We start from the raw sequence: 12,024 nt of genomic DNA, 5'->3' as shown, positions 1-12,024 counted from the left end.
TGATCATAGACATGAGCCATCACACCAAACTTGTCATGCTTTTTTGAGAGAGGGTCTTGTTTTATAGCACCAGAATGACTTCAGACTTGTAAACATCCTGATAGCCTCTAAAGTGCTGGTATTACATGTGTGCCCTCATATCTGAATTTGGAATATTTCTTCAAGCTATTTTTATATCAAGGAACAGGAGAAGTTTGCAGGTTGCACTTGGTTGATACCTAATAACTGTGTCCCCTTATTCACAATATTGATTCATAAAAGAACAAGATCTGAATGCCTTATGGAAAGTTCTTTTGTATTTGTTTACAACTTTGACATTTATGTATTCAGTGCTTTCTACATGTTTATCTTAGAATGAGCATATGAAAATATCATCAGAGAAAATAAGAAATTACAGAGTAATCTCACTTATAGGATTCTATTATGTGATATATCCCCCCCAAAAAAATGAAGCTAAGATATACACGTTTATATGTTACTATTTAAATACTAGCGATATTTAAAACTACTAAAAAAGTTATATGCCTGAGCAATAGAAGCTAAAGTAAACAAACTGTAGAAAATCCAAGTCAGAGTGTTACATGGTAACTAAAACGTTACATTATGATTGTAGACAGACACAGTGTAATGTATACACTAGCAAAATGAAAAACTGTTCAAATTATATCATCTCATTTCTTAAATATATATTATAATTACAGAAAAATATTAAATGGCATGTGAAAATGAACATGACAGTTTACCTATGAGTGATGGTTGTTTTACAATTTTATATATTTACATTTTTCAAACATTCATGATGTGTACACTTTATAATAAGAATATACATAAGTGTATTTTTATTTTGTTGCTGAAAATAGAACTCTCGACTTTGCCCATGCAGAATATAAACTTTATCATTAAGCTATACCTGTGCCTTCTAAAAATACTTTTTACAAGACTATAGTTTCAGAGATCATTTCTAAAAATACTTTTTAAAAAATTTTTCTATTATTAATGAATTGGGCTCTGCTTCACTGTCCTATCATTCATTCATTCATATGACCACAAACTTGGCTCTTTCTCCCAATGCTTCGTTTATTTCTCTCCTAGAGCCGCCTGCAGCCTACATTGTCGGAAACCCTTCCAGCTCACCATCATTGTACACAGTGCCCTCGTAGTCTTTCTCATAAAAGACACCATGGGGCTGCATGCTGAATGGCTTGGAGGCACGGTTGTAGAAGACCACCTGGATGGTGTCACCCACTTCAGCTCTTATCACTGGTCCTGGAAAATGGAAAACAGAGACCATGAGAATGAAAACAAAGATGGAGAATGGAAACAAAAGGGTAAGGAGAGAAAATGTAATGGAATATACACAAGATAGAGAATGCTTCCCTTTAAAATAATCTGCTTTAAGCATCATGCTATTTATAATAATAAAAAGCACTATTAAATCCATTATCTCTTCTGATTTTCACGTATTAATATAAGGTATAATAGGAGGGGTTATTACCTCCATTTTACAGATGAAATAACTTCAGGGAAGAAGCATTGACCTATAAAAATTCAAATAGCAATTACAGAGCCAGAAACTAAGGTCATCTCTGTCTTCTACACTACAGTCAGATCCAATTCCATTAATCCTGAATTTATTCTCTGTTCTGCCATAGTCATATTTCCTAGTAAGTTCCATCTAAGATCTGAGCTCACCAAAATTTTAATCAAATTATAAGCAAAGAGAATAGAGGCCTGGAAATACGTAGTCTAGGCAAAACTTTTGGACTTGTGTGTGCTTTGCTACTCATTATCCCTTTCAACCTGACTTGGATCACTATCAAGGCTACCAAGACAATAGCCTGACTATTTATACTGACTCTACTCCAAGGTTAGACTTTCTAGCTTGGTTTCCTACCTCAATTTCCACATGGTCTTCATAACTGAACAACTGTGTATACATATAGAACAGTGGCCAACAACAATTCCTTCACATATACTAATACTTCTCTTTTCTAGGAATGATATTTTCTCCTTACATTACCCTGTCCAACCAATATATTGTTCCTTTTCAATCCAGAATCAACTGCACACAAATATCCCTGGAGTATTATACTATTTCCAAAGTTTTCTACCAATTGTTCTATTTCATAGTGATTAAACACATCTAACCTTCCCGTATTGTGTTTAAGACCTTTTAGATATAGTCTCCAAGATCATACAGCAAACCTAGTTCTTTATCCCTAATAGTAATGAACATGTCTATATATAGTGGGAGTATGCTTCTGGATCTACACTATCAAAATTCTGGATGGTCTTACTGTCTTTAAACAGTTCCTCAAGAACATCTTGACAGAGGCAATTCACAGAACGGAATCAGTACCATAGTGGTAATAGAGGGTATTACCAAAATAATTTATTAGTGAAAGTTTGAGAAATGGTATATAATTTCCATTTCCATCTTGAACATTTATCATAAACAAAAGTAACCTAAGGCTCGCAGAAGTCTTACAGAAAAACTCTATTTGACTATGCTGAAAACATATTGATTGTTAAACACACTCAGATCTGGGACACCAATTACAAACACTCATTTTTTGGGACTCAGCTTGGGAGAGGCTTTTACACAATCTTCACTTGTGTCAGTACCAGGCTCAAGTTATAAGTCCTCCTCACTTCATTTGTCTCTAGTTCATGAATTTTAAGAGTTAAAGATTCCTCACCCAGTATTCCAAGATGTGTTTCTTCCTCTTGATGTACCCTTTCCTGGAAGGTCTCATCTTGGAAGGCTTCATATCGAACTTTCCAGTAAGTACCTCCAATTCGGGTAGAGCTCTTCTGGAAGTACTTATCTGGGCCACTAACATGTAAGAGGGTAAATGTTATATGAATTCATGGAGTATCAAATAGATACTAAGTGCACAAACATCTAGATCTTTATGAACCACCTAGATTAATTCATAACAATGAAGACACCTTCTCTGGTGACAGCACTACTAAGTGGTATACAGCTTCTGCTCGAACGTTTCCAAAGATAAAGATCTTATTTTCAGAGAATGTACTACAGTATATTTTAATAGTTGGAGTTATTCTTTATAGAAAGGTGAACTATTATTGCTTCTAAGTTCTATATACTGAGACTGGTTCAGTCCTCCAGAGTTACACAGTCTTTATCTGTTCTTTTACTTTCCTTCATCTTTTTTCTTTTCATTTTTTTTCCATTGGAGTCCATTGATCATCACAAAACCCCAAGAAATACAACAAAAGAGAAAGTAAATGTCCAAAGTCTAAGAACCCAGAGCTACTGAGAGCATATGACATTTAAATACTAGCTGTACACAGGGTACAGGATTGTGATCTTCATGAGGCATACCTACTGCCTGTGAGGAACACAGCGGGGGTTGGGGGGAACAGTGGGCAGAGAGATTATGTCAACTGCTGCATTGCTGCATGATGACTGCATTGGACGTGTTGGTTTCCTTCAAAGTCCCTTTTTTTTTTTTTGAGAAGGCAGTCATGAGAACAAAGCATGGATGGCCAGGAATCTACAATGAAGATTTGGGTGTTGCTGTTCCTATGGATGTTGTTAAATTTCCACACCCGCCTCCCACAATCAGCTAGCCAAAATTGGATATTCATGGTAAACTCGGACTCACTGATTAGTTTCGAAGAGTTCATTATGCCCTCATTTTCTGTTTGCTTCACTGGATGGCTGATATTCAGCCCTGAGCTGTATGAGATGATATGCTGCCACCCAGTTTCTGAGGCACACCAGTGGAAGCTCTGAAGATTATCTTGGGCTTCCCAAAGTCCTGTACCAACAGTCTTCTGTGTCCAACTTCACTTGCCTACTATGAAGAAGTTTCCTGAGCTCTGCTGACACCTCCTTTCTGGATAGTCTCCAGAAACTGGGCATTGGATGGGTTCTGGTAACTTCCATCCCTTTAGAAACTTCTGAGACCACCATTTTTACATGATGAGTGGATTTTATTTCAGAGCTTCAGCAGTGCATGAACGTCTTGACTAGAACACTGGTTCCTTTCTCCTTCCACACAGGTAGACTCTCTCTGGTGCTTCCCCAAGGCAATAGCCACCCACAACAATTAATGTCCATTTACTGGTCTCTCTAGGGATCATGACCACTTGCTCCATAGTCATGTGTCTGTGTTTCTTGGCATTTTAAAAGTGATCATTCACTAGCTCATTAGATCTTTTCTTCCTAGGAGGTCCAAAAGTTTCTTATCTGCTTCTCCCTGAACAGCTAGCAAAGAACCCCTGGTGTCCTAATCTTGTCTTGAATAAAGTCTCTGAAAATGTCACCCTATTATCACTGGAACGTGTGCCTCTGGACACCTAACTTTGTGGTCAAAATGTCTTTAGATCCTGGATGCTAAAAACAAACAAACAAAAACAAAAAACACCTCACTAACATAATCTGCCAGTCCTAGGCAGACGGGTGGAAGGAGCAGCAGAATCTAGCCTCCTCAGCATCAGACACCCCCAAGAACTTCTCTGTGCCCTCATACATCCTGCCATCACAAGATCATCTTTATCCCACATATACCCCAAGTTTCTCTAGACAAATGAAGGGACTGTCTCTCTATAATATACATATTATTAGTAAATTGCCACATGTTCTTCAAGCTCACTGAGAAACTGGCTCTGGAGGTGGGGTTTGCCCCTCCCCTTTCAGATCCAAGCCTGTTTGTCTTAAAGTATCTTCCAAGACCACTTGCTCAGGGACAGGCTGGTCCCCCAGCCCTGTGAGAAAGTTAAATGAGAAGAGCCAAACATGACAAGAGTAAAAATACCATGCCCTTGAGAATAGAAGAAGGGTAAATTGTTAGAGTCAAAACGTTGTGTCCTTGAACATAGCTAGAAGACAAATAATAAAAGTACCTTCCCTAAGCAAAAGCTATTGCTTAGCCTATGGTATAAAAATATAACATGATATGAAAACTAGGAACAACTAATTAGAAGTCTCACTAAGGAGAAGACATTTTACCTAGAACCCTCTTTACTGGTCAGAAGCTCCAGTTGACTGTTTTGGTTCCCAGGGTCTGTCCAGGCAGTTTCTGTTGGATGATATACATGGCTGATCTTATGCTCCATCATCTCTCTTCTGCTTGTTTGTTTTATTCTTATTCCTAGTTGTTGTATGCTTAACAAAAGCCACTCATTCAAAACCAAATGCACAGCTACAATGGACCATTCTCCATATGGAATACTCTCCCTAGGCAGATGTTCAGCAATCTTGAAATCTGTTTGTTTGTTTGTTTGTTTGTTTGTTTTTTAAAACCCCCCTGCTATCTAAAGAATGAAACACTATCAAATTCTGTGTGCAAAATCTGCATTTCTCTAATACCAAAACCAGATAAAGGCACAAACACACAAGAAATAAAAATATATAGTATAGAGCAATCTCATTGATAAGCATAGATGCCATATTTCTTAATACTCACAAACGAAATTCAAGAATACATCAAATATGTCATTACCATGATCAACTTGACTTTATTCCAGGTATGCAAATGAACACATAAAAATCAGTAGTCTACCTATGCACCAACAGTAAACATACTGAGAAAGAAATCAAGAAAGCTATCCCATTCAAAATTGCCTCCAAAATTACTTTGGAATAAATGTAACCAAGGAAGCAAACAACCTCTACAATGCAAACTTTTAAACACTCAAGAAAGAAATTAAACAGACTCCAGAACATGGAAAGAAATCATATGCTCATGAACATGAAGAATTAATATTGTGAAAATGGTTATGCTACCAAAGGCAAGCTATAGATTCAATGCAATGTCCATCAAATTTTTGTCACCCTGCACAGAAACAGGAAAAAAACTTAGAATTAATTTGGAAGCATGAAAGATCCCATATCATCAAAGCAATGCTGAACACTCAAAAAATACTATTATAGGCTTTCATCATAACTGATTCAAGTTACATTACAAACCTATAGTAATAACAATAATTAAAGAAAAAGCATGAATTTGAAAGGGCAAGGAAAGGTTTGTGGGAGGATTTAGAGGAAGGAAAGGGAAGGGGAAATAATGTAATTACACTATAATCTCAAAAAGTAAAAAGAAAAAACAACAGCAACAACAAAAACAGAAACAGAATGGTACTGTAACAAATACTGACATGTAGATAAATGAAACAGAGTCAAAGATTCACATATAAGTCCACCCACTCAGTTACAGTGCCCTGAATTTTTACAAAGATGTCAAAAATACATGTTGGAGAAGAGACAGACTTTTCAACAAATAGTGCTAGTAAAATTGGATGTCCACATGTAGAAGATTGAAATTAGATTTCTATTTCTCACCCTGCACAAAAATCAACTCCAAATGGATCAAAGATCTTAACATAATACCTGAATTTCTGAACTGCTAGAGGGTAAAGAAAGGAAAATAATAAAACTGCATGGCCACAGATAATGGCTTTCTGAGGACTGCAGTCATTTAGAATATAAGGCTGACACTGAGAAATGGAAACACATGAAATTAAAGGAAAAAATTTGTACAACAACAAAAACAGATAACCAAGTGAAAATAAACCCTGCATGATTGGAGAAAGTCTTTGTTAGATGATGTTTGACAGAGGATTAATATTTATACATATATATATATATATATATATATATATATATATATATATATATAAATCCAAAACACCCACAAAATGTTAAAAAGTCAAACAACCCAATCAAATAAGTGTGCAAATACAATGAATAGACAAGTTCTTTAAAAAAAAACTCTTTTGTATGTGTTGTGTTGTATGTGCATATGATACATGCACATATGTATGTAAGTGCATATGCCCATGTATGTACATGAAAAGTCCAGTGTCTTCCTCTCTTGCTCTCTCACCTTACTGCCTTGTGATAGGATCTCGCTTGCCCATTCACTAGGCTGGATGGCTTTTGGGATCCACCTGTCTCTACTCCCCATTGTTGGCATTTATAAGCATGAGTATCTATGTCCAACTTTTCATGAAGGTCCTAGAAATTCAAACTCAAGTCCTCATGCTTGCAAAGCAAACGCTATTCCCAACTGAGCCATCTACCTAGCCCCTGAACAGACAGTTCTCAAATGATGAATACAAACAGCCAATAAACACATATAAAAATATGTCCTTCCTCACCAGTCATCTCAGAAATACAATTCAAAACTACACTGAGTTTCCACCTTACCTCTGATAGAATATTAATCATCAAAACAAGAGACAACAGTAAATGTTGACTCAGGTGTAGACACAAGGAAACTTTTATACACTGTAGGTTGGAATGTAAACCAGTCAAGCCACTATGGAAATCAGTATGGAAGGTTCTCAAAGAGAGAGAGAGAGAGAGAGAGAGAGAGAGAGAGAGAGAGAGAGAGAGAGAGAGAGAGAGAACATCATCTCAAAATAGATCTATCATGTAACGCAGGTGTACCATGGCTAGGTATTTACACAAAAGACTACAAATCAATATATCACAGAGATACTTGTTCATCAGTGTTTACTGAAGCATTATGCACAACAGCTAAGCTATGAAACCTACTTATGTGCCCAACAACACAGAAATGGATAAGGAAAATATAGTATGTGCACACAATGGAATTTTTACAGCCATAATACAGAATGAAGTTACATTTAATTGCAGAAAAATGGATACAACTGGAGATAATCATATTAATCAAATTAAGCTAGTTTCAGAAAGACAAATATTGTATGTTTTCTATCCTCTGTGTTTCCTAGATTTTATAGTCACTTAAAATCATGCATGTATATATGACAGAAAAGATGAATGAGAAAAAAAAGAGAATTTCTGTCCACAGAAATAAATGATACTGATAGGAGAGGGAAGGAGTGAGAAGAGGGAGGTTAGGGAAGAACAAGGTGGGAATGACATACCTAACATATAGTATATATACCTGAAAGGAAAAATTAAAAAGCAAAATATCAAATAAAGGTCACTGCTATTACTGACAATAAGTTCTATAAATTTATACTGTGATCCCTTCTGATATTCATTTTCCAATAAACAAGCAAAAACGTTAGGAATGAGCCAATCTGACTTTCTAATTAGCAACTATTAAACGCCTTGCTGCCTGAGCTGCCACGGGAAAAAGGAGTATCAGTCTAACAGGCAGCCAGACTATACTTGTAGCAGCACCAACTGTGGATGCCTTGAGATACAAAGATTACAACTGATTGATTGTCTTGGCTCCTAGAGGTACAATTCTAGCCAAGACTGTCTGAAATAGTTCATGCCAGACTTTTTGCAATCAGAAGTCTTGATAAACCATTTCTACCTTACTCAAGCAGGGAATCCTTTCCATTGGGGGAGGGAGGCTACACAGTATTGTGACTGATCTAAAACACAGCCTAATTGACTGGGATTGTTGTAAAATGAATGGTTATGATTGACAAATCAAATTACTATGACTTGTTCCACACATACCCCTTCCCAAACTATAGAATCAGGCAGCCTAAGCTTACTCCAAAAGTTAGCTAGAAGACACTATACTGTGCTTCCTCTCCTATATTGCAATATTGGCTCCAGAAAACATTTCTCTCACGTGGTCTTTTTACCTTTTTTTTTTTTTTTTTTTTTTTTTGTATAGTCTGAAGTGGTAATGTAAAGAGCTGGCAGTGGTAGTATTCTAAACTAACAAGTTTGTATTCCTTGAGATAAACACTGATACCATAGACTAACACATGCACTGCCTGGTTGTTTGGTAGTTGAACAAATTCCTGCCTTCGACAATAACTTGATATCAGATCGGTGATTGACAGCTGAAGAATCTACACAGGTATTGCTTGAATACAACACCATCCAGTGCCACTCATGGCACTGTACAAACCCAGCACTGCCTAGCACCACATTTACTTCAAATGTTGCTTGTGATCCCTGATACTGGGTTCCTGCTGACCAGTCCAGCATGCATTTCTGAGCCCCAAGCTTCCAAATATAAACTGTTACTGCTTTCATTGTAGCTTGACAGCTGAAGAACTGGCAGCCTTGAAGGCAGTCTCAGAAGTTAGTGCCATATTTCTAGGTGGAACTCCAAACAGACCTTCTTGTAACCAGTGCCTAGTTTGGGAGCCCAGGGCCAGGCTTCCCGGTACAGAGCACTGGCAAATGCCATTTGATAGCTGAAGAAATGATATATGTGGAGGCTTCACACCTGCACAGTGTCAGTGCCCAAAGGCCTGAATCCACCAAGCAGTGCCAACATAATAGCAGCAGAATATCGGATAATTCCACATGGGATCCCACACATCAGCAAGGATTCTGCTTTCAGTAAGAGGAGATACCCTATGCCTAAATGATCCCTATCATGCCCCATGTCCAGTTTCTGAACAACACTGACTCCCAAGCTAGCAGGTACTCCAGATGCACTATCACCCCGGCATATAGAGATTGAGAGCCCAAATTTTTGCAGAGAACAATGACAGCTGAAGAAGTAAATAAGTGGTTTGAAAGGAGCCAGTTCAGAAAGAAGATAGGGAGTGAAAGTAGAAAGACTTAGAGAGCAGGCTGAAAGAAGGCAGAAGAAAGAACCCATAGTCCCTGGTTACTAATAGAGTTCCAAAGAGCTTCTAAATCTTCAGAGTCAAGGGCTTAAGATTCCAGACAAAGAAACATAAAATGAGCTATTGCCAAAAGCCAGGAATCCATATACTCTTGGGCAACTAAGTGCCCCACTGCTAAATCCAGCATAAGGTTTGCAATATAAGAGGTTGATGCTTCTGCTGCTTTTGTCTGCCTGCTGCTATCACTTGCTGCTGTCAAACACTGAAAACAAAAAACCAAAAGATGCTAGATACCAGCATTTGAAAACTTCTTGCCTGTCAGTGATTTCTATGCAGGTAGAGTGACTGAATCCTAAGCCAGCTGCTGTATTTCACCCTCCAGTCAACCCAGCCCAATCTGTTCAATACCCCCTTATTTCTAATCTAAATTATCCTCAGGTAATTCCCATCTTTTATTCTCATTTATCAAGATGGGCACATTAATGTATGCTTTCAGTCCTCAGAGGCATGTAGTCCTAGCTAGTCCAGAACCTGAAGCAGGATGATCACTTGAACCAGCCAGAGAAACATAGTTAGACCCTTTGTTATTAAAAGAAAATAAAAAATCCTTCCCTCTACCATAAAAACCTACTAAGTAGGTAAGCCTAGATAGGGCTTTTAGATGGCACTCCAGAAGGCCAGTGCCAACTTTTATGGTTTCTCTATATTCATTCCATTGCTTACTGAAAGAATGGTATCCAAGTATCTTCCCCATGTGTTGCCCTAGTCATCTACCAAGTGCCACCTCTGTGAAAGAACTCATATTGCCAATGACCCAATAGGTTGGAAACTTAAGGCCTAGCAACTGAGTAAAGAACTAACCTTCTACTCTAACTTTTGTAAATGTGGCTCATATAAAAAGGAAAGGAAACTGGAGAAGTTCCTACAAAAGGATGGACGTGGACTCACCACAAGCAGCCCCTTCTTTTCCACCTATTTCTCAGGGTGCTTTTTGTTAAATACCCATTCTCAGTTGTTTTCTTCAGAATAGGATAAGAAAGAAAAAAAGCAAGGAGGCAAATAATTGATAAAAATAAAGAAAAGTCATTTCGATTGATGAGGAACTGGTCCCACCTGGGCTTTCCCTTCTAAACATGGCCACATATTCAGGAGTAACGACCTCAAATTCTATTTGGAACATTGAGTATATGATGCAACCTTGCAAAAGGCTTGCTACATACTGCGAACAAGAGAACCACCAGAAATTGGATAATAATAGCAATTCCGTCTAGGCAAGATTGTGACCCTCCAAGTAAAGAGAGATTTCAAGGAGGAGTATAACAGGTGTTTGGGTAGGAGTAGGTACAGGAACCCTCTGTCTCTTACCTTCCTGGCTCTCTCAAACTCTTCCCGGTTCTCCCATCGTGCCCTAATGGGCCATAGTCCCACTGAATCTCATGGGCCTCAATGAAGTATTGACGAACTTTGCCTGTGAGTTGGTCCACAGGTGCGTCCATGGAGCAAGAGTCGACCTTGTAGAGGGCCTGCATGCCACCTGGAAAAAATACACATCTTTCCCTTTCTACTGCTAAGATTCCTACTCAGAGGATATATTCTTCCTTATTTTGTCTCCTCCCATCCTCTTCTAATTTCTTTACCTCTATCTCCAAATAAGTCACTTTTCCTGACTCAACAGTCTGGCTAGTAGAAAGAGTGAGTCCAGGAAATCACTGATGCATTTATCACATCTTCATCCTTGCCTCTGCAAAGGATCTATGTTGCAGCAACATCATAAAGACTCAAGTCAGGAGACCCAAGTTTAAGCCAACTATGCATCACTAACTATAAGACCTTAGGAAGGCCTCAGTCTGAACACACATCTTCTGTAAATGAAGAGCATAAGGAAGTATGCCTCAGGGTGTTTGGAGGAATGTGGACATTGGGACTTTGGATTAGAAAAGGAGTTGAACTCTTTAAGTGGGCCTAAATGGACAATCCTAATAGGAACACAGAGGACAGTGGTTCGGATTGTGATATGAACTGTGGGGGTCTGGCTCAAGAGGTTTTGGAGAAGAATATTAGTATGAGGCTGAGAGACGGTTCTTGTGATTTTTTGGCAAAACAGAAACCTGGTGAAGATGTAATTGAACAAGGGGTTCATGTTCCATTCCCAGAAAGCAGAAGAACATGGCAGTTTTGTCCACATGGTTCTGGCTTTAGAGTCAAGGACAGAAGAAAAGGGTTATGGACTCTCCCTCCATGACTAAGGAAAGCCACTGAGGCCAGGCACGTATCAGGGGTGTCCTTGCATGGAGGCCTAGAGAGGCCATTGCGTGAAGATGTGAAGGTTAAGCCTGGATTGCCTTGGAGACCTCAAGATGTTGGAGATGCCAGAGCCATGGGATACCTGCCAAGGAGAGCTGCCAACAGGGAGTGGAACCAGCCCAAGAGAAAGAAGTGTGTTGCAGTCAACAAAGCTGAAAGGAGTTGGAGATCTGAAGAGCACTTCTACATCAGACATGAAGATGCAGAGTT

General features: G+C 38.4%; 1 protein-coding gene across 4 annotated transcripts in view; it reads right to left on the bottom strand.

The window, feature by feature from the left end:
* The window catches only part of Heph (hephaestin), an 88,764-nt gene that overhangs the window by 61,461 nt on the left and 15,279 nt on the right, over nucleotides 1–12,024 (bottom strand). For all 4 annotated transcript variants that reach the window (XM_052733184.1, XM_052733175.1, XM_052733167.1 and 1 more), the window contains 3 exons: nucleotides 10,876–11,044; nucleotides 2,700–2,836; nucleotides 1,135–1,266 (listed from right to left, as the gene is read on the bottom strand). In XM_052733184.1, the coding sequence (XP_052589144.1) occupies nucleotides 1,135–1,266; nucleotides 2,700–2,836; nucleotides 10,876–11,044 (438 nt within the window). The remainder of the gene's footprint in view (nucleotides 1–1,134; nucleotides 1,267–2,699; nucleotides 2,837–10,875; nucleotides 11,045–12,024) is intronic.

This window comes from Peromyscus californicus, unplaced genomic scaffold (assembly GCF_007827085.1).
Source record: "Peromyscus californicus insignis strain IS unplaced genomic scaffold, ASM782708v3 Scaffold_10__1_contigs__length_136768540, whole genome shotgun sequence".
NCBI lineage: Eukaryota > Metazoa > Chordata > Mammalia > Rodentia > Cricetidae > Peromyscus > Peromyscus californicus.
The sequence above is the reverse complement of the archived record's forward strand: the minus strand, read 5'-3'. Positions and strand labels throughout refer to the sequence as shown.